At 45.6% G+C, this 23,541-nt stretch overlaps 1 protein-coding gene across 1 annotated transcript in view; it reads right to left on the bottom strand.

The window, feature by feature from the left end:
• ATRAID (all-trans retinoic acid induced differentiation factor) overlaps nt 1–23,541 on the bottom strand; it is a 78,277-nt gene that overhangs the window by 3,167 nt on the left and 51,569 nt on the right. The window contains exons 6-7 of the mRNA XM_030198572.1: nt 6,124–6,245; nt 4,488–4,588 (exon numbers count right to left, since the gene is read on the bottom strand). Of these exons, the coding sequence (XP_030054432.1) occupies nt 4,488–4,588; nt 6,124–6,245 (223 nt within the window). The remainder of the gene's footprint in view (nt 1–4,487; nt 4,589–6,123; nt 6,246–23,541) is intronic.

Raw genomic sequence — 23,541 nt, 5'->3', positions numbered from 1 at the left:
TTCTCTCCTGTACCTAGATCAAAAGAGAAGGATGGTTTGTGGGAACTTGCTCCTTCTGTTTTGAAGAATGCAGTGATATATTATAAAAATGCACTTAATATTGTTTATTACTATTATTTATTATTGTTTGATATACAGCAGAAGTTAACCAAGTCAACTTCATGCTTTGTAATATAATTTTTAATAGCATTTTCTCAGTTATTACCCAAATACAAATAAAATTATGTTAATTATACAACCATGTCTGCCTCTTATGGTAGTTAGGATAACCTGGTCCTGGAGTTACTCAAGGCAGTCAGGTTTGTCAGGATATTGACAATGAATATTCATGAGATTTGCATACAGTGGAGGCAGTGCTTGTTATGAAATGCTTTGAGTCCTACTGATTTGTACATTTGTTGTGTTATTTTGTCGGTGGAAACAGTCAGGTGGGCTTATAGGGAGGGAGGGAGGGGAGTATGGGAGGGGAAGGTTCTTGAGGTATGTTCTCTGTAAATGTTTTTATTGTGCCATGTTGGATAGTTTATTGTTTTATCTTGTTCTGTATGATGCTTATCAACCAACATGTTTTGCTTTTAATAAAGATGATTAAAACATTAAAAATAGGTTTTGGATGTTACTGAATTTTATTATTCTGTCTCACTGTATTTCCAGTTTTGGCACAGTATAAGCCATTACAAGAACAAAATATAAGAAAACCAATGGACTGCATTAGGGGCTTACAGCCCATTTAGTTATGTTTCAACAAATGAGAGATCTGTTTGACAGAAAATATTTTAATTATTTTGACTTATAAACCACTTGTTTCTGAAACATGCTCAAACAACAGAAAAATCAATTTGTGTATCTAAAAGGTAAACTTCTACAAAACAGATGAAGATGTGATTCCATGTGCCCCAATGAAAGGAGAGTAATTCTACTTCCATTTACTTTCAATACATTCCATCATCTGTATAACACCAGGCTTCCCAAAGCAGATTACAACATTTAAGATGAACCCATCAGGAAACAGGATATCCTCACTGAAATTTGGCCATCTGTATTGTATACAGTGTATTTATTTAGTTTTTAGTGTAGAAAAATGAGCACAAAATACAGAGTTTAAAATTGCTGTTTCTAGCAGCTATAATACATTTTTAAGCTGTTTTAGTGATATTAAATTATTTCATGATATTTATATCTACATATGGGAAGCTTTCAAATAAATTAAAAAGCTGTCCAATAAGTACAAAAAACCTTTTGTCCTCCAACTTTTAAGGCACTGCCTATCCAATTGAAACAGCTTTAGACTTGTTACAGATGGACCAACAATAAAAAAAAAACGACAATGTGGATGCAGCAGCTCATAGGTTTGCTTGCTTTGTTTTGAGTGAATGGGGATGATGGCTGTGCTGGGAAGGGGAAACCTAGGCTGACCTAATATCAGAGCTGCCAAGTTACCCATTCCAGGAGGGAGACTTTTTGGCCGGTCTTGGATTTTTGCCAGCCTCTACCTGGTGCATCATGGGAACTGCAGCACTGATGTCAATGGATAGAATCATGGCCTATAAGTACTACACTGCTTTGGGATGTAAGTTTAAAACCAAGACCAGACAAAACGTCTCCCTCCTGGAATGAGTAACTTGGCAGCTCTGCTAATTGGCTTCCTTGCTTACAGTGGACTAGATAAGCTCATTTCCACTCCTGTTTATTAAACCTCCTTAGTTTAATTTGGTTAAGTTAAAGCCCACCTCTTTAACATTGCTTTTGACTTGTAACCATTCGTCCCCACCTACCCTCCTCTCCTCTTTCCTCTACACATTAATTCATTTGCTTGCTTTATTTTTTGTCTATTAGATTGTAAGCTCTTTGAGCAGGGACTGTCTTTCTTCTATGTTTGTGCAGCGCTGCGTATGCTTTGTAGCGCTATAAGAAATGCTAAATAGTAGTAGTAGTAGTTTATATCCCCTGAGTTGTGCAGTGTTAATCATCAGTGGAGACATTGAGTGGCCAGATTGTCTGTCTGCATTTATACTAGCATGGAGAGGAGCATAGCCAACAGAAGGGAAGATGTGACAAAGTCCCTGTACAAGCTGTTGGTGAGGCCACACTTAGAGTATCATGTTCAGTTTTGGAGGCCATATCTCACTAAAACCATAAAGAGACTTGAAGACTTCCCCCAACAGTGCAGCTTCTCTCTCCCCATTCTCCCCTCTTTCTCCTTCCCCCCATCCCAGTCAGCATCTCCACACTCTTTCCCACTTCAAGTCAGAACCCCCATCTCTTCCCTTCCCTTGTATTTTCCCTGTCCAACAACTCTCCTTTACCCCACCACCCATGGTCCAACATTTTAGCTTCTCTCTTCCCTCCCTCCCTCCCATTGTCCTGCATCTCTCTTTCCCCCCTCTTCACGATCCAGTAAGTCATCCAACCCCCCTTCAAAACTTCTCTGTCCTCCAGAAATCACCAGCAGTTATTCACAAACACTGCATATGGCTGGATCCACAGCCTTCCCTTTGACATAACCCATCCTGCTTCTTCTGCCGCAACTTCTTGTTTCCAGTAGGGCAGATCAAGTCAGAGGGAATGCTCCAGGTCCAGCCACAGGCCGAATTTGTGAATCACTGCTGCTGGAGACTTCTAGAGTAAAGAGAAGTTTGAAGACAGACTTGGGGAGGTGGGGAGGGAGGGGGGGGGGGGGAAGACAGGGAAGGGAGACACGCCAGACTGCAGATGAGTGCACAGTTATACTACCAATAACTGTCCTAATAACTGCCTTCACTCTGTCTAGAAAGTTTCAGTAAATTGCCTCAGATTGAGAGCCTGCTCCTTACCTCATTTGACCTCCTTCTGCACCCCTTGGGGGCAGTGGCATAGCCATGGGGGGAGGGACACCTGGGCTCAAGCTCCCTCCAGAACTGCAGCCCCACCAGTCAAATAAATACAATACCCAAGCCGCTTCCCCTCCTACTCATGCTGCTTCCTGCCTGTAGGCGTCAGCAGCTGAAGGCATGCCACCATGTCTGCAAGCAGAAAGCAGCACGAGAAGGGAAGCAGCTTGGGCACAGTATTTATTTGGCTGGCAAGGTCTCAGCATCCCCGCAAGCAAAAGTATGGTTAAGCGTGGGGGGGGGGGGGGGGGGGGAGAGAAAGATAGAGGAATGCGTTGCCCCCCAGTCCACCCCCAAAATTGGAGGGCTGGCTACATCCATGTGTAGGGGTGCAGACACCACTTGTTAAGAACCCTTGCCCTAGAGGAAAGGAGTGACAGGGATGATACTTAATTTTTTTAAACATCTGAATTAATGAACAAATACATTTTTTTCGAAGATGGGAAGCTTTAGGTCTAGAGAACATGAAATGAAGCTCCAAGAAGGTAAACTTAAGAGCAACATTTTTCATGGAAAGGGTGGTGGACGCCTGGAGTGCCTTTCCAGTGGAGGCAGTAGGGACAAAAACTGTGATGATTCAAAAAGGAATGGGATAAACACAGAGGATCCCTATATAGCAAGAGGATGGAATAAAAACAAAATTAAAATGATTTTCACACTTCAGAAACTGCAAAGAGAGGTATAACAGTCTCGTAAGTCCGCCGCTGGAAGTCTCGGCAGCCATTTTAAAGGGGAAAGGGAATGGGACTTATATATCGCCTTTCTGTGGTTTTTCCAACTACAATCAAAGCGGTTTACATATTATATACAGGTACTTATTTGTACCTGGGACAATGGAGGGTTAAGTGACTTGCCCAGAGTCACAAGGAAATGCAGTGGGAATCGAACCCAGTTCCCCAGGATCAGAGTCCGCTGCACTAACCACTAGGCTACTCCTCCACTCCTACCGCTTTAAAAAAAGCGATGTGGCAGAAAGAGGGTCAGCGGCAGCAGGAAAGAAAGACTGGGGATCTTTCCTGCCCCGAAGAATCCACTAGACCACCAGGGTGGCTTGAGGTATGTGCTGGGAAGGCACCCTGCAGCTCGGGGGAGGACAGGCAAAGCTCAGATCGCTGTGCATTTCTGCGGAGACCCTGCAAGATCTCAGTCCATCCTTGCAGACCCAGGTCCATCCCTGCTCCCATGCAGCTCTGTATTCCATAGATAATTTTAAAAACCAATGTTCCTTTAACAACAAGTTGCTGAATCAGATCATCTAGCTGAGAATATCAACCAACCTTCCATCATTTACTATGTTACTGGATTGCAACTGAAGACTGATTACAATAACTGGGCTACAAAACAGAGAGAGAGGGAGGATTAGAATGGGTATTAGAGACCCTGGTTAGATGCAAATGAACCCTACTGGAGAATATAGGAAATTTCCTGAAAGCTCAGGGTTTTCCTTCCCCCACTCTCTCCCTCCCTTAGGATTGTGCTTCAAGCTTGGTACCATGTTTCACAGTCTCATTTGTGTAATTTCACAAGAGCACAAAAGTGAACATCTCTGATAACATTTTGTGTAGATCAATTCACTAGTAACTTGCTACCCCTTCCACCCCTCTCATTTCATCTCACCTCCCTGACACACTTGTAGCCATGGAAGCCATCAGCACACAGACACTGGGACATACCGGGGCCATCAGGTGCACACAGCGAGTTTTCTGGGCACAGCAAAGCTGAAATCAGATAAGAAAATATCAGATCTTTTTCCCATGTTAAGTGCACAAGCTGTCTGCCTCAAGTATCACAGTTTGATGGAGATAAGAGTCATCCATTCTTGAGATTAATCTCACTAGAAGAATGGCATGGAATGTTGCTGCTAATTGGGTTTCTGCTAGGTACTCATGACCTGGTTTGGTCACTGTTTGGAAAACAGGATACTGGGCTAGATGGTACTCTTATGTTCTTATGTAAGGTTCAAAATGATATAGAAATGGATGAACTTGTTCTGTTTGTTTTTTTTTGGTTTTTCATTATTTTCATTTTACTATAGGAGGATAAAGAGTAATTCCAGGAGTAGTAGAGAACAGAGATATGAACAGCTAGCTGTTACTTGTGCTGTTTACAATGTTGTAAAAATTATAAAATTATTAATTTAAACAGACTGACAATCATAAAAACACAGAGCCAACTCTTGATTCAGACCATGAAGTGAAATAGTCCCATATTCAAATATAATCTCCGCTTTGACCTTAAAAGCATGAACTGAGCATGTGCAGGGAGAGCTGGCAACAGTGACTGAAAGTGTGCCATAGACATCCGCTCTGTTTAGATGGCATGGGAGGGCTCGGGCAGAGGACATCTTCAGCTGGTGGGTCTTAGTCAACCCCATCAGCCAAGGTATTAATTTTAACAAGGGGGGGGGGGGGGGAATGCATGGGCCCACCTAGTTCACCCCTAGGGCCACCCAGAAATGGACTTCTGGACATGCTACTGGTAGATTATCCCTGCTTATCACTTCCACTTTCCACATGAGACTAAGTAATAGGGTATGTATATTCTTGGGTCAAAATATATAGTACACTGTGCCTGCCAGGTCACTTATCAGCAAGAGGAAGCTCTCTAAGAATATGTGATTGCTACTGTAAAATCTAATGGTTCTTTTCCTTTTTCCCTTATATGGAGCTTTTTTTTTTGTCTCATAAGATCTGGAGAATATACATCATGTATGGGCATAACTGGATTCTAAGGTGTGGCAGAGAACTGTATGCAAATTTTGTAAGACACCTCTTGGGCACATCAGCTTACTCCAAATAAAGTAAGGTGATATAGAGTAGGGGCGAGGCCAGATCTCAACGGGAGGGGGGCCAGCGCTAGCAGAAATATTTAAAAAATAGTTCCGCAGCGGGTTAGCCAACAACAATCAGGCAGCACTGCGTGCTACCCGGTAACTGCAACAGCCTAAATGCTCCCCTCCCCTTTATGGCCACATGGTAAGAGCAATCACATGGACATTTCTTTTTTCGGCCTTTTTACCCGCTGCAGTAAAAAGGGCCTCAGTCGCTACCACAGAGCCCTTTTTACCGCAGCTTAGTAAAAGGGCCTCTTAAGACTGTGAGCCCTCCAGGAACATGAAAATACCTACTGTACCTGAATGTAACCCACCTTGAGTTACAACTGAAAAAGGTGTGGGCTAAATCCTAAATCATTTCCCCCCTCCTCCCCAGAACTGTTTTCAACAATAGTTCCACAAAGCCCCAGCCTCTCATACTTAGCTGTGCTGTGTTATTACAGCTGTCCTTCTGCCGACTACAAATCCTTTCACTGGTGTCCACTGAGATATTTTTCCAGGACGCATTTCCGCCAGGGCAGTCCAAAGTAAGTGGCAATGCTCTAGGAATAAAGACAGCGAGAGAAAACTGACAAATAGAGAAATTCAGATTTTCAGGCATCAGACATAACACTCAGCAGAGACTTATCAGATAACCTCATACAGCCTGAAAGCCTAACTTATGAAATAACCAGTAACCATGTACAGCCCTTCCTACTGCATACATTGGCTATTTAACACATGTACTAAAATAAAGGCCCAGTTTTTTTAATATCAAACGCAAGAGCTTCTTGTATTTAAGAGAGCACCTGTAACTCTGGGTCTGAAAGCGTGATAAGGAGAATTTATATCTTATCTGATCATTTTCTTTCCTTTAGTCCCAACAGATCAGTCCAGAATTTGTGGGTTATGTCCAGTGACCAGCAGATGGAGACTGTGAAAGTTCTTGGTGATTTGCCCCTTAAGGGTGTTGTGCAGTCCTAGAACATTCAGCATGGCAAATGAAAAAACATTGACGCTTATAGCGCATACCCTGTACTCTACCTATGAAAATGCAATAGCCAAGAAAGCTAGAGTCACAAAGCTCCATCAGAAGCCGAAGCTTTTGAAGCTAATATGAAGATGAGAAATTGAAACAAGAAATATCAGAGCTTACAGACATAGCAATGTGAAGCAGAAGCATAAACGATGAAAGTGAAGTGATATAATATACTTCATCACCTAAAGCTTCCACTGACTAGAAATTATGGATACATCTGTGCAGAATGTGAAGTAGATAAGATTCCATGAGAACCTATGAAATGTCATCAACCCCCACCCCCCACACACACTTATTGAGATGATTCTCTCAAACTGTCCTGAGAAGAATGTGCTCTTTGCATTCAATCATTGTGATGCAAGCACAAAGTAAACCTAGTGCAGGGACAGAAAAGGGTGGGCTTCTGAACTGATCTGTTGGGAATAAAGGACATTATCAGGTAAGACATAATTTTTCCTTCCTTAATGTTTCACAGATCAGTCCAGAACTTGTAAGATGTAGCAAAGCAGTTCCCAAATCAATTCAGAGCAAAATGTCCCACCCTAAGCTGCTTAACCCAAAATATATGAAAGCCTCAGTCATTTTCAAAATTTTCCCAATTAATTAAGTTGGAAGAGAAATATCATTTATACCAAAAGGTTGCAGTATTGTAGATACTTGAGAGGTGAAACACTGGAGAGTCAGAGGACAAAAGGAAGGCATAGGATGAGAGTCCAAAGCCTCCCAGGCCCTTGAGGTTGAAAGACAACTGATGAGACATACTGTGATACTGAAAATATGAAGTATAAGAGCGTCAGTGAAGCACTTGGCAAGAGTGAAGGTAGAAGCAAACCAAGATTGTGAGGTGGATGTCCAGTGGCAACTGAGAGGTGAAGCAGAGCTTCAAGAGAGAAGGGCTCAAACCCAGCCTATTGCAAAAGAGTAAAGAATAACTACAGTCAATTGGAAAGAACTGTGCTACTAATGACACAGATCTGTAGATAAACTGAAGAACCCTGCCAAACTCATGAGGGGCAGTACCAAAGAAGAAATTGAGAAACTGAAGAACCACCGATACTGAGAAGGTGAAGGAAGTTTGAAGAAACCAGACATGTGAGAAGGAACACTGCCAATTCTGTGAGAATAAGAACCGCTTCTTCAGAGAAGATATAGTAGAGATTAATCTGTTAGGCTACAGTAGGGATGAAGAAGCCAAGGTAGTAAAGGTTATTTAGCAAAGCTAAGATCAGCTGATTCCACAAGACCAAGTATAGTTGAATCTGTGAGGATAAGCACAAGCAAAACAGTGGGCCAAGCCTAAATGGTTCCTTGAGCTGACTCCACAAAGATAAGCAGATATGAATCTATCTGGCTAAGCCCAGCTGATTCTGCGAAGGTAAAGCCAAAGTGATTGAGGAAGGATCAGTCATACTGATTTCTGTGAAATGAAGAAATGAATTCCTACCTGCACTACATAATAATCCTTTCTGATTCATGAGGAAAATCCCAGTTGCTGCAAAGAGTAGCAACCCAGCTACTACAATGAGGGCATTCATAAGCAATTTAGTGATATGAGGCCAAGTCCAGACAATTCTGTGTCTCTAAGACCAACCACATTTGCAAAGTGAAGCTCTGTCGATTGAGAGGCAAAAACCAGCTGAATACATGAGGAGTGAGGCCACACACTGCTATGAGGCTAAGGTTCAGGCTAGAGTTTAAGTCTACCATGAACCTTTGAGCATCAGCCCCACAGGTTAGGTATGGAAGTGGGAGAGTGTGGACATAAGATGGACAGCATGACTGCAATGAAGATGAATGGAGGGGTGGGGGGGGGGAGCCATGGAGGTGAGTTAGTGTTGGGGAGGAAGAGAGACTGGTGGGATCTGCAGTGTCCAAAAGTCCTCCCCTGTGTGTGCAACATGTGCTATGCTCTATATTTAAATTCAGCCTGGCCAGTTGTGTCCACAACCCTCCATGCTTTGTTTTCCTTTTATGCACTTGGTAATGTATGCTGAGTTCAGCACTCCTAATCATTTTGAAAAGTGAGCTCCTATGGGGAGTGGGACTTGATATACTGCATTTCTGTGTGTGTGTGTGTTTTTTTTTTTTTTTTTTTTGCAACTGCATTCAAAACAGTTTACATAGTATATACAGGTACTTATTTGTACCTGGGGCAATGGAGGGTTAAGTGACTTGCCCAGAGTCACGAGGAGCTGCAGTGGGAATCAAGCCCAGTTCCCCAGGATCAAAGTCCACTGCACTAACCACTAGGCTACTTCTCCACTAAAGCAAATGTCAAAATGCTTTGCCTCCATCTTGGTTAGAAAGAATGATCTAGTAATTGTTCAATATAACGTTGACAGAATTCATTCTGCCTAGTATTCAGCCCACACACAACCATCAGGAAGGTTTTTATAATGGAGCAAACACTCAGATGTAACACATTATTGTTCTAAATCACAAATGGATTACTACTACTACTTATCATTTCTATAGCGCTACAAGGCATACGCAGCGCTGCACACCATACACAAAAAAAGACAGTCCCTGCTCAAAGATCTTACAATCTAGATAAGACATGAGACAGAGAGAACAATTAAGGGTAGGGGAATAAAAAGGTGAGGATAAAGGATAGGGCAATATGTGAGAGTACTGAGTAAGAGAGTCATGGTTAGGAGTCGAAAGCAGTAGCAAAGAGGTGGGCTTTAAGCCTAGATCTGAAGACAGCCAGAGACTGAGCCAGACGTACCGGCTCAGGGAGTCTATTCCAGGCATAGGGATTACAGGATAAATCTTCTAATATCTGCAGGTAACTGCAAAGTCCATGGATAGATTTCCCCACAGATTTTGCATCAATTCTCAAAGGGAAAGTCTACGCGTTTGTGATAAAGTCACCTCCAGGATAGTTGGGTTAAGGCAGTTTCAGTCTGAAATACAAGTCCCAGAAGGCATTGCAGGCAAAGAGCCAGAGGGTGAGATGAAGAACCCGGACTGGACTCCTAGCTGCAATCAGGGAAGACATGGGTGTAAGCTGGCAGGTTGTGTAGAGTGGCTGCCACTAGGCGGAAAGGGAGTGTGTGCAGGAGCTCATCATTGGTCTCATTAGTCTAATGCTTAACTCAGCTGGTTTGGGTGTGAGGAAGCTAATGGAAGGAGAATGATTGGTGGTGGTGGTAGCTGAAGCCAGGGATTGATTAGGCAGGTGGGAAGGAGTCCCAGCAGTGGAGTTCAGTTCAGGAGAGAGGAGCTGAAGGAGAGAAGCAGTTACAGGCTGAAAACCCTTGGGCAGGGAGGTCCCTAAAGTACTGAAGCCAGCTGAGATTCCTTGGGTGAGAGGAAGTCCCAAAAGTATTGAATTCACTGTGAAGCTGATGCAGGGGAAAACCCTTGGGTAGAAGAAGTCCCTAAAATATTGAACTCTCCTGAAGGTAAAGAGGATAGAAGGTAGAAAATGCTGCTTGGTGACTGAACTGTGATGATGAACTGAAAGAACTGTTTGTCTTGGGGAATTGAATTATTGTATATTGTGCACTGGATAAAGAGCCCAGACTGAAGCCTGTAAGCCTGTATTGAATCCTGGTATGTGCCATGCTGCTGTTGGAACTGTGTACTAGAAACCTGCATGGAATGAACGTCCTTAAGATTGAAGTTACTGGTGGACATCTATTTCTTCATTGTACCGGGAGCCTGTGGCTGGAGGAGATTGTTCTATCCTTGGCTGCATAAGAGAGGTACCTGGTTACAGTTTGCTTTAAAAACTGCCAAGATTTAAAAAAAAGTACTTGCAGAGATTTGCACCTACTTTTGCTGCAAGGATTCTTTCCTTACACTGCAAAACTAGGAACATCGTATTCTCCACCCCAGGGGAATGCACCAATTAAATTTGCAGGCAAAAGTGCATGCGCTCTTCCACAACACATGTACTTTTACTCATGCAGAATGTGGACAGTTTTCAAAAGCACTTTTACTCAGATGACTTGCTACCTACCCATGCAAATGGCTTTTGAAAACTGCTCACTGATATAAGGATACTTATAAATTAGGGTGCAGGTTTCCCTGCTTTCTGAGTTATGTAAAGAAGCAAAATTCTGAGCCATCCAAAAACGCAACATTTTTGCATACTTTAGATGCCACGTCCTATTTGGCACAGGTCACCTAGGTAGGAAGACGGACATTAAAGTCTGGATGTTCACAATTTGCAGAGTACTCGTGGAACATTTTGTAAAATATTTATAAAGCTATAGAAATACAGGTGTAGAAGATACAGCAGGAATAGTAATTTTTCAAAGAAATGATTTTGCAAGTTACACAAGTACCAGATTTCACAAAACTAGGCTACTGGGGGAATCAATTAAGAAGTCAAGTCCCAAAACTCTGATTTTCAGCTTTCTGAGGTGGTTTTAAACATCAGAGAGGAAATGATGATTGCCCTTCAATCACTCCTCCAAAGCCTTTGTCCAAATGAGAAATCAGCTGACATTTATGCATGACTCAGAGCAGGTATGTGTGTGTTAGGAAAATGTATGCTTGCTATTCAGTCCCACCCAAATCACACCCAGAACATGCCCTTTCAAAACTGTGTGTGATGCAGGTATACATCTAAGTAGTAGATGTCCTAAAATCACTTAAAAACGCAGGGCCATTTACACGTTTTCCAAAATGAAGGGTGGTACAGCAAATTGAAATACACACAAATTTAAACATGTGCAAACCCACTATTCACATATGTATGGAAGTGAAATAATTAAAATGACATGCTTTAAGAAATAATCAGGTTTTAGAAATAAAATTATGCTTTAAATCCCTAGTTTTAGACAGAGATGCAAAACTGAGAGGCTTGAGCAAAGCCATTTTTAGAAAAGAACTGTTGAGTTAGTCCATCATTAGTTGAGCAAGGCCTATACCAAGATAGAAGAGTAGTTTGTCTTTTAGAGATAAGTAGAAGACAAAATAAAAACCGGGACATTCCCTAGAAAGAAACAGCAGCTGGTGGAGCTTTCCAGATTATGAAAAACAAAGGTGGAGATACAGAAGATTTGCACCTGTTGTAACACTCTGATGCAAGATGGACATCTGTATCCTAGTTTCCACAATATGATATTGGTTCAGCAAATTAGTTCTGCATTTTCCCTATAAAAAGCAGGCTTTGTGCTGCAATTTGAAGAAAACCAGAATCAGAGAAAGACAATTCTCTATATTGTGGTTTTCTTCCTTGCCTGGGCTATATCAGACTGCCCGATATTCAGTGCTATTTAACGGGTCAGAACAGCTGCTGACTGCTTCAACAGTTCTTAACCGGCTAGCCTCAAATTCATCGGGGGGAGGGGGGGGGGATTACTGGCTATCCCTTGTTGAATATCCTCGGTTAGCGGCTAGCTGGTTATATCGCTTCACATAACCGACTATCTGCCAATTTTTAAAGCGTGTTTAGCGGCCATATTTGGCTGCATCAAACCCTGGAATATCTTTGGCAGGTTTGAGGATCACCGGCTAAGTCTGAATATCAACTTAGCCAGTTATCTTCAAACCAGCCAAAACAACCCGGATATTCAATGCCGGTCACCAGGAACAGCCTGGCATTGAATATCCGGGCTTAGCGCCAACCGTGAGAGTTAGCTAACTCCCACGGTCTGAATATCGGCCTCATTGTGCACAACAGTGAATAAAGCTTAATGACTTGACTAGACAGACTCATTCTTTGCTTTCACAGCATTCCCAATGCATGGTAAATCCACATATGCAAATGCTGCCTAATGTTTCTAAAAGGATCTCCACAAATATTCCTTCTAGACAAAGTTTTTGGATTCTCCATGCCTTAAAATACTATAGAATCTTCATTCTTTTAACAGGGATAGGCCCTGCTTGTTTAACAAGGTAATACACAGGTTAACTAGCTTTCTTAAGGGTAACATGTTTACTCTTTGGGGAATTCTGCACAGGGACTGAAAGCAGCATTGATTCTGCTTTTTGCATGACCTCTTCCCTGCACTTAGCCACTATTCCCTGCTCTCCACAGTACACATCCTCTCTCTCGCAGGACAAACTACTTCAAATATTTTCTCTTTATCCCGGAGCCTAATGTGTTGACAGAGGAGGAAAGTGGCTGTAGAGGGTGACCAAAAATGTTTTTCGATTTCAGCTGAAACAATCTGCAGACAAAATTTGCTGCTCAGTTTTGGCCAAAACTGGAGCCGACACCAGCCTCCCACCTCCCTCCTTCCCCCCCCCCCCCCCCCCCCCCCCCAAGAGCAAAGGAGTTTGCACTTCCTTCTTTCTTCCTCTCAAAACAGAAACAGCCCTCCTTCTGGACCCGCCCGTAGGCCCCCACCAGGCTTACCTTACTACCGTGGTGGTCTATTGGCTAGCCAGGATAGGAGCAAGCGCCACTCGTTCCTGCCCATGCCATCTCCCCAGTCAAAATGGTCACCTTAACTTTGCAAAATTACTGGAGGGTCGCAGCAGCCATTTGGGGACTGGAGCTGGCACAGATAGGAGTGACAAAGAGGAGGGAGAGGCCAAACTTTAGGCATTTGAGGGGATAGGAAGATGTGCAGGGGAAAGAGAGCTGGGGGAGTGCCATTACACGGAATCAGGAGAGCTGGGGGATGCACCAGAGTGGGAGAGGGAAGTCACAGAGAGTGCTGTGGGACACTGTGTTGGAAGAATGTGAGAAAGCTATGGCTGAGAGTATCAAGCAGGTTGAGAGATGTGTGTGTACTGCAGGGGGGTCCGAGAAAGAGAAGGACGCAGAGAGAACTGGGATGGCAGTCTGGTAGGGGAATGGCGAGATGAGGTAGAAAAAATTGGAGGTTTTCCACCCTTCAGATGGAATAGAGAAAACTGGGAACTAAACCTGTGGGGGGTGGGGTGATGAACAGGCTGGATTTCTACTTAAGGGCTTCATTTACAAAGCCATGCTAGCCATTCCTGTGCGGCAAATGAGAGGAAACCATTCAATACCTATGGGTTTCATCTCATTTACTGTGCGGCTTTGTAAAAGAAGCCCTATGGGCCCTGTTTACTAAGCCGCACTGTATGCGAGCTAAAGAATTAGCGTGCGCTGTGCTAGATACCCCCCCATATTCCTATTTTCGGGTCAATTAAAAAAAAAAAAAGCGACGGAGAAAGCAGGCCACGGATGTTCATTGCTAAGATCCTTAATCATACACACAAGGCACCATTACAAACAGAAAACAAATGACGTAAGTTTTAGGCATGTAGAATTTGCATGCAAACTGGGGGGAGCGTACTAGATGCACGCGTACAAAGATTTTACGATGGGAGCCACTTTCTTATGTGTATGTCTTCAAGTATCCTTCCAAATGGAAACCCTCAACCCACCTCCCCCCAAATCCCAGGAATGCTATACTATTGTACCATAAGCATTCCAAAAAGTATGTCTCAGAAGTTGCATCCCAGGGAGTAAGGGTGTTGTCCAACATCTGGCAACCTCCCTTACTGAGGAGTGAGGAGTTCCGAGAGAAGAGGACATTTCTCTGGTAAGTGAACATTATTTTGCTTTGTGCTTTGGGAACTTAAAGATTGGAGTTTAAAGGAGGAATTGTAGGTTAGTGATAGGCAAAATAAAAAATATAAAAAAGCAAATTTTTATCAACTAATCTCCATAGTCTTTCCCCCTTAGTTTTAAAACCTTTGTACCACAGCATTAACAGATAGACTCTAGCAGGCACTGCAGGATCTAGTTTAGTTTTAAGGGGGAATAAAAAGAGAGAGAAAGAAAAGCAAGCATTATTAACTAGTTGCCATAGTGTACAACCCTTTTCCCATAGGTTTAAACTGAAATTTTCTCTAGAAATAGGCATTTTCCCCATTCTTTTAAGATGGAGTCAGCCATCCAGCAGCGAGAGGGGTGCTATCCAGTCTTTTGCATTAACTGTCACATGTATGATCATTTCCTAGTTGGTGAGATGTCATATGTGTGTACCCGATGCAAAGAGCTCCTAGCTCTCAGAGAACATGTCCGTTCTATTGAGGCTAGAGTAGCAGACTTGGTGGAGCTGAGGGAGACAGAGAGGTACATAAAGGAGACCTACAGGGATGTTGTAGAGAAGTCCCACCTCTAGTCTGGCAGCCCCTGTGCTACCTTGGAGGAGGGAGGTCTCCTAGAAGGACAGCATCACCCTGGTGAAGTAGAAAGTACTCCTGTAGCCAGGACCTGTCCACCAGGGGATACACTATCCTCTCGCACCGAGGATATGTTTCCAAGTGCTGCCCGGGAGGGAAAGGTTAGGACAGCTGTTGTAGCTGGTAATTCGATCATTAGGCATATAGATAGCTGGGTGGCTGGTGGACTTGAGGATCGCCTGGTTACTTGCCTGCCTGGTGCGAAGGTTGCGGACCTCACGCATCGCCTAGATAGGATTTTAGATAGTGCTGGGGAGGAGTCGGCTGTCTTGGTACATGTGGGCACCAATGACATAGGAAAATGTGGGAAAGAGGTTCTGGAAGCCAAATTTAGGCTCTTAGGTAGAAAGCTGAAACCCAGAACCTCTAGGGTAGCATTTTCTGAAATGCTACCCGTTCCACACTCAGGGCCCAAAAGACAGGCAGAGCTCCGGAGTCTCAATGCATGGACGAGACGATGGTGCAGGGAGGAGGGTTTTAGATTTCTTAGGAACTGGGCAACATTCTGGGGAAGGGGAAGCCTATTCTAAAAGGATGGGCTCCATCTTAACCAGGGTGGGACCAGGCTGCTGGCATCAACATTTAAAAAGGAGATAGAGCAGCTTTTAAACTAGAAATGGGGGGGGAAGGCAGACAGTCACTTAAAAGCACATGGTTCGAGATAAGGTATCTTTCAAAGATATCACCAAAACAGGGAAGATAGGGTATCCTGATAGTGAGGTTACAAAAGAGACCGTAGTAGATCAGGTGTCCTTAAATAAAAATCAGACAAAAGATAGCAAATTAATACTGTCAAGTACTGAGCATTATGTAAACAGGAACAACAAACATCGTTTGAAATGTCTACATGCAAATGCCAAGAGCCTAAGAAATAAGATGGGAGAATTAGAATATATTGTACTAAATGAAAAATTAGATATAATAGGCATCTCTGAGACCTGGTGAAAGGAGGATAACTAACGGGACACTGTCATACCGGGGTCCAAATTATATCGTAGTGATAGGGTGGATCAAATTGGTGGAGGGGTAGCATTGTACATTAACGAGAGCCTTGAATCAAATAGATTGAAAATTCTGCAGGAAACAAACCACTTCTTGGAATCACTGTGGATTGAAATTCCATGTGTAAAGGGGAAAAGGATAGTGATAGGAGTGTACTACCATCTGCCTGCCCAGGATGAACAGACTGATGCAGAAATGTTAAAGGAAATTAGGGATGCAAACAAACTGGGCAACACAATAATAATGGGTGATTTCAATTACCCTGATATTGACTGGGGAAATGTAACATCGGGGCACGCTAGGGAGGTAAAATTCCTTGACGAAATCAAGGATTGTTTTATGGAGCAGCTGGTACAGGAGCCAACTAGAGAAGGAAAAATTCTAGACCTAAACATGTATACTCTGGAGGAAAGGAGAAACAGGGGTGATATGATACAGACGTTCAAATATTTGAAAGGTATTAATCCGCAAACTAACCTTTTCCGGAGATGGGAAGGTGGTAGAACGAGAGGACATGAAATGAGATTGAAGGGGGGCAGACTCAAGAAAAATGTCAGGAAGTATTTTTTCACAGAGAGAGTACTGGATGCTTGGAATGCCCTCCCGCGGGAGGTGGTGGAAATGAAAACGGTAACGGAATTCAAACATGCGTGGGATAAGCATAAAGGAATCCTGTGCCGAAGGAATGGATCCTCAGGAGCTTAGTCAAGATCAGGAGGCGGGGCTGGTGGTTGGGAGGCGGGGATAGGGCTGGGCAGACGTATACGGTGTGTGCCAGAGCCGGTGGTGGGAAGCGGGACTGGTGGTTGGGAGGCGGGGATAGTGCTGGACAGACTTATACGGTCTGTGCCAGAGCCGGTGGTTGGGAGGCGAGGATAGTGCTGGGCAGACTTATACGGTCTGTGCCTGTGCCAGAGCCGGTGGTTGGGAGGTGGGGCTGGTGGTTGGGAGGCGGGGATAGTGCTGGGCAGACTTATACGGTCTGTGCCCTGAAGAGCACAGGTACAAATCAAAGTAGGGTATACACAAAAAGCTGCAAATATGAGTTATCTTGTTGGGCAGACTGGATGGACCGTGCAGGTCTTTTTCTGCCGTCATCTACTATGTTACTATGTTTAGTCCTTAGTGGAGCACATGATCTGGTGCGGTAGGTAATGGTGTTGGGGCATCTTGATAACAGTGATCATAATATGATCGGATTTTAAATTAGCTTTCAAGTAAGCATGCATAGAAAATCAAATACGTTAGTGTTAAACTTTAAAAAAGGAGACTATAATAAAATGAGAACGGTGAAAACAAACAAAAACAAAACAAAACAGAGGAGCGGCTGCGAGGGTCAAAAATTTACATCAGGCGTGGATGCTGTTCAAAAACACCATCCTGGAAGCCCAGGCCAAATATATTCCGCTTATTAAAAAAGGAGGACAGAAGACCAACAGCCGGCATGGTTAAAAAGTGAGGTGAAGGAAGCTATTAGAGCTAAAAGAAAATCCTTCAGAAAATGGAAGAAGAAACAGACTGAAAATAACAGCATAAGGAACGTCAAGTCAAATGCAAAGCGCTGATAAGGAAGGTTAAGCGGGACTTCGAAAAAAAGATTGCGTTGGAGGCCAAAAGACAGAGTAAAAATATTTTTTAGGTATATTAAAAGCAGGAAGCCGGCAAAAGAATTGGTTGGACCACTAGATGACCGAGGAGTAAAAGAGGCAATCGGGGAAGACAAAGCCGTAGCAGAGATTAAATGAATTCTTTGCTTCGGTTTTCACCGAGGAAGATTTGGGTGGGATACCGGTGCCAGAAATGGTATTCGAAGCTGACGAGTCGGAGAAACTTAATGAATTCTCTGTAAACCTGGAGGATGTAATGGGGCATTCTACAAACTGAAGAGTAGCAAATCTTCTAGACTGGATGGCATTTATCCCAGAGTACTGACAGAACTGAAAAATGAACTTGCGGAGCTATTGTTAGTAATATGTAATTTATCCTTAAAATCGAACGTGGTACCAGAAGATTGGAGGGTGGCCAATGTACCAGAGGAAACCTGGGAAATTATAGACCGGTGAGTCTGACATCAGTGCCGGGCAAAATGGTAGAGACTATTATAAAGAACAAAATTACAGAGCATATTCGAAAGCATGTATTAACGAGACAAAGTCAACATGGATTTAGTGAAGGGAAATCTTGTCTCACCAATCTACTACATTTCTTTGAAGGGGTGAACAAACATTTATTTTATGTGTTACATTTGTACTCCACATTTTCCCACCTATTTGCAGGCTCAATGTGGCTTACATAGTACCGTAATGGCATTCGCCAATTCGGTTGATAACAAATACAGGTTGTATTGTGGTCTAATGAGGTAGGTGTGTATCAGGCAACATGAGGTTTGAAGGGAATGTAGATTGTATATGTGGATAAAGGTGAGCCGGTTAATATTGTGTATCTGGATTTTCAGAAGGTGTTTGACAAAGTATCTCATGAAAGACTCCAGAGGAAATTGGAGAGTCATGGGATAGGAGATAGTGTTCTATTGTGGATTAAAAACTGGTTAAAAGATAGAAAACAGAGAGTAGGGTTAAATGGTCAGTATTCTTAATGGAGAAGGGTAGTTAGTGGGGTTCCCCAGGTGTCTGTGCTGGGACCGCTGCTTTTTAACATGTTTATAAATGACCTAGAGATGGGAGTAACTAGTAAGGTAATTAAATTTGCTGATGACACAAAGTTATTCAAAATCGTTAAATCGTGGGAGGATTGTGAAAAATTAGAAGAGGACCTTTCGAGACTGGGCGACTAAATGGCAGATGACGTTTAATGTGAGCAAGTGCAAAGTGATGCATGTCGGAAAGAGGAACCCAAAAGCGAATGCTACATACCTGTAGAAGGTATTCTCCGAGGACAGCAGGCTGATTGTTCTCACTGATAGGTGACGTCCACGGCAGCCCCTCCAATCGGAATCTTCACTAGCAAAGTCCTTTACTAGCCCTCGCGCCCGCGCGCACCGCGCATGCGCGGCCGTCTTCCCGCCCGAAACCGGCTCGAGCCGGCCAGTCTCATATGTAGCAAAAGAGATACAAGGGAAGACACAACTCCAAAGGGGAGGCGGGCGGGTTTGTGAGAACAATCAGCCTGCTGTCCTCGGAGAATACCTTCTACAGGTATGTAGCATTCGCTTTCTCCGAGGACAAGCAGGCTGCTTGTTCTCACTGATGGGGTATCCCTAGCCCCCAGGCTCACTCAAAACAACAACCATGGTCAATTTGGCCTCGCAACGGCGAGGACATAACTGAGATTGACCTAAAAAATTTACCAACTAACTGAGAGTGTAGCCTGGAACAGAACAAACAGGGCCCTCGGGGGGTGGAGTTGGATCCTAAAGCCCAAACAGGTTCTGAAGAACTGACTGCCCGAACCGACTGTCGCGTCGGGTATCCTGCTGCAGGCAGTAATGAGATGTGAATGTGTGGACAGATGACCACGTCGCAGCTTTGCAAATTTCTTCAATGGAGGCTGACTTCAAGTGGGCTACCAACGCAGCCATGGCTCTAACATTATGAGCCGTGACATGACCCTCAAGAGCCAGCCCCGCCTGGGCGTAAGTGAAGGAAATGCAATCTGCTAGCCAATTGGATATGGTGCATTTCCCTACAGCCACTCCCCTCCTATTGGGATCAAAAGAAACAAACAATTGGGCGGACTGTCTGTGGGGCTGTGTCCGCTCCAGGTAGAAGGCCAATGCTCTCTTGCAGTCCAATGTGTGCAGCTGACGTTCAGCAGGGCAGGAATGAGGACGGGGAAAGAATGTTGGCAAGACAATTGACTGATTCAGATGGAACTCCGACACGACCTTTGGCAAGAACTTAGGGTGAGTGCGGAGGACTACTCTGTTATGATGAAATTTTGTGTAAGGGGCCTGGGCTACCAGGGCCTGAAGCTCACTGACTCTACGAGCTGAAGTAACTGCCACCAAGAAAATGACCTTCCAGGTCAAGTACTTCAGATGGCAGGAATTCAGTGGCTCAAAAGGAGGTTTCATCAGCTGGGTGAGAACGACATTGAGATCCCATGACACTGTAGGAGGATTGACAGGGGGCTTTGACAAAAGCAAACCTCTCATGAAGCGAACAACTAAAGGCTGTCCCGAGATCGGCTTACCTTCCACTTGGTAATGGTATGCACTGATTGCACTAAGGTGAACCCTTACAGAGTTAGTCTTGAGACCAGACTCAGACAAGTGCAGAAGGTATTCAAGCAGGGTCTGTGTAGGACAAGAGCGAGGATCTAGGGCCTTGCTGTCACACCAGACGGCAAACCTCCTCCATAGAAAGAAGTAACTCCTCTTAGTGGAATCTTTCCTGGAAGCAAGCAAGATGCGGGAGACACCCTCTGACAGACCCAAAGAGGCAAAGTCTACGCTCTCAACATCCAGGCCGTGAGAGCCAGGGACCGGAGGCTGGGATGCAGAAGAGCCCCTTCGTCCTGCGTGATGAGGGTCGGAAAACACTCCAATCTCCACGGTTCTTCGGAGGACAACTCCAGAAGAAGAGGGAACCAGATCTGACGCGGCCAAAAAGGAGCAATCAGAATCATGGTGCCTCGGTCTTGCTTGAGTTTCAACAAAGTCTTCCCCACCAGAGGAATGGGAGGATAAGCATACAGCAGGCCCTCCCCCCAATCCAGGAGGAAGGCATCCGATGCCAGTCTGCCGTGGGCCTGAAGCCTGGAACAGAACTGAGGGACTTTGTGGTTGGCTCGAGATGCGAAGAGATCCACCAAGGGGGTGCCCCACGCTTGGAAGATCTGGCGCACCACTCGGGAGTTGAGCGACCACTCGTGAGGTTGCATAATCCTGCTCAACCTGTCGGCCAGACTGTTGTTTACGCCTGCCAGATATGTGGCTTGGAGCACCATGCCGTGACGGCGAGCCCAGAGCCACATGCTGACGGCTTCCTGACACAGGGGGCGAGATCCGTTGCCCCCCTGCTTGTTGACATAATACATGGCAACCTGGTTGTCTGTCTGAATTTGGATAATTTGGTGGGACAGCCGATCTCTGAAAGCCTTCAGAGCGTTCCAGATCGCTCGCAACTCCAGAAGATTGATCTGTAGATCTCGTTCCTGGAGGGACCAGCTTCCTTGGGTGTGAAGCCCATCGACATGAGCTCCCCATCCCAGGAGAGACGCATCCGTGGTCAGCACTTTTTGTGGCTGAGGAATTTGGAAAGGACGTCCCAGAGTCAAATTGGACCAAATCGTCCACCAATACAGGGATTCGAGAAAACTCGTGGACAGGTGGATCACGTCTTCTAGATCCCCAGCGGCCTGAAACCACTGGGAAGCTAGGGTCCATTGAGCAGATCTCATGTGAAGGCGGGCCATGGGAGTCACATGAACTGTGGAGGCCATGTGGCCCAGCAATCTCAACATCTGCCGAGCTGTGATCTGCTGGGACGCTCGCACCCGCGAGACGAGGGACAACAAATTGTTGGCTCTCGCCTCTGGGAGATAGGCGCGAGCCGTCCGAGAATCCAGCAGAGCTCCTATGAATTCGAGTCTCTGCGCTGGGAGAAGATGGGACTTTGGGTAATTTATCACAAACCCCAGTAGCTCCAGGAGGCGAATAGTCATCTGCATGGACTGCAGGGCTCCTGCCTCGGACGTGTTCTTCACCAGCCAATCGTCGAGATATGGGAACACGTGCACCCCCAGCCTGCGAAGTGCTGCTGCTACTACAGCCAAGCACTTTGTGAACACCCTGGGCGCAGAGGCGAGCCCAAAGGGTAGCACACAGTACTGGAAGTGACGTGTGCCCAGCTGAAATCGCAGATACTGTCTGTGAGCTGGCAGTATCGGGATGTGTGTATAGGCATCCTTCAAGTCCAGAGAGCATAGCCAATCGTTTTCCTGAATCATGGGAAGTAGGGTGCCCAGGGAAAGCATCCTGAACTTTTCTTTGACCAGATATTTGTTCAGGGCCCTTAGGTCTAGGATGGGACGCATCCCCCCTGTTTTCTTTTCCACAAGGAAGTACCTGGAATAGAATCCCAGCCCTTCTTGCCCGGATGGCACGGGCTCGACCGCATTGGCGCTGAGAAGGGCGGAGAGTTCCTCTGCAAGTACCTGCTTGTGCTGGAAGCTGTAAAACTGAGCTCCCGGTGGACAATTTGGAGGTTTTGAGGCCAAATTGAGGGTGTATCCTTGCCGGACTATTTGGAGAACCCACTGATCGGAGGTTATGAGAGGCCACCTTTGGTGAAAAGCTTTCAACCTCCCTCCGACTGGCAGGCCGCCCGGTACTGACACTTGTATGGCGGCTATGCTCTGCTGGAGCCAGTCAAAAGCTCGCCCCTTGCTTTTGCTGGGGAGCCGAGGGGCCTTGCTGAGTCGCACGCTGCTGACGAGAGCGAGCGCGCTGGGGCTTAGCCTGGGCCGCAGGCTGTCGAGAAGGAGGATTGTACCTACGCTTGCCAGAAGAGTAGGGAACAGTCTTCCTTCCCCCGAAAAATCGTCTACCTGTAGAGGTAGAAGCTGAAGGCTGCCGGCGGGAGAACTTGTCGAATGCGGTGTCCCGCTGGTGGAGCTGCTCTACCACCTGCTCTACTTTTTCTCCAAAAATGTTATCCGCACGGCAAGGCGAGTCCGCAATCCGCTGCTGGATTCTATTCTCCAGGTCGGAGGCACGCAGCCATGAGAGCCTGCGCATCACCACATCTTGAGCAGCGGCCCTGGACGCAACATCAAAGGTGTCATACACCCCTCTGGCCAGGAATTTTCTGCACGCCTTCAGCTGCCTGAACACCTCCTGAAAAGGCTTGGCCTGCTCGGGGGGGAGAGCATCAACCAATCCCGCCAACTGCCGCACATTGTTCCGCATGTGTATGCTCGTGTAGAGCTGGTAAGACTGGATTTTGGCCACGAGCATAGAGGAATGGTAGGCCTTCCTCCCAAAGGAGTCCAAGGTTCTAGAGTCCTTGCCCGGGGGCGCCGAAGCATGCTCCCTAGAACTCTTGGCCTTCTTTAGGGCCAGATCCACAACTCCAGAATCATGAGGCAACTGAGTGCGCATCAGATCTGGGTCCCCATGGATCCGGTACTGGGACTCGATCTTCTTGGGGATGTGGGGATTAGTTAAGGGTTTCGTCCAGTTCGCAAGCAATGTCTTTTTCAGGACATGGTGCAAGGGAACAGTGGACGCTTCCTTAGGTGGAGAAGGATAGTCCAGGAGCTCAAACATTTCAGCCCTGGGCTCGTCCTCCACAACCACCGGGAAGGGGATGGCCGTAGACATCTCCCGGACAAAGGAAGCAAAAGACAGACTCTCAGGAGGAGAAAGCTGTCTTTCAGGAGAGGGAGTAGGATCGGAAGGAAGACCCTCAGACTCCTCGTCAGAGAAATATCTGGGGTCTTCTTCCTCCTCCCACGAGGCCTCACCCTCGGTGTCAGACACAAGTTCACGGACCTGTGTCTGCAACCGTGCCCGACTCGACTCCGTGGAGCCACGTCCACGATGGGGGCGTCGAGAGGTAGACTCCCTCGCCCGCATCGGCGAAGCTCCCTCCGCCGACGTAGTCGGGGAGCCTTCCTGGGAGGCGATGGCAGCCGGTACCGCACGCGGTACCGACGCCGGAGACCTCACCTCGGGCGATGGGCCAGCCGGCGCCACGCTCGACGGTACCGGTGGCGCAAGCACCGCCGGT

Source organism: Microcaecilia unicolor, chromosome 3 (genome assembly GCF_901765095.1).
Source record: "Microcaecilia unicolor chromosome 3, aMicUni1.1, whole genome shotgun sequence".
Lineage (NCBI taxonomy): Eukaryota > Metazoa > Chordata > Amphibia > Gymnophiona > Siphonopidae > Microcaecilia > Microcaecilia unicolor.
Note: the sequence above shows the minus strand (reverse complement) of the source record. Positions and strands in the feature narration are given on the sequence as shown.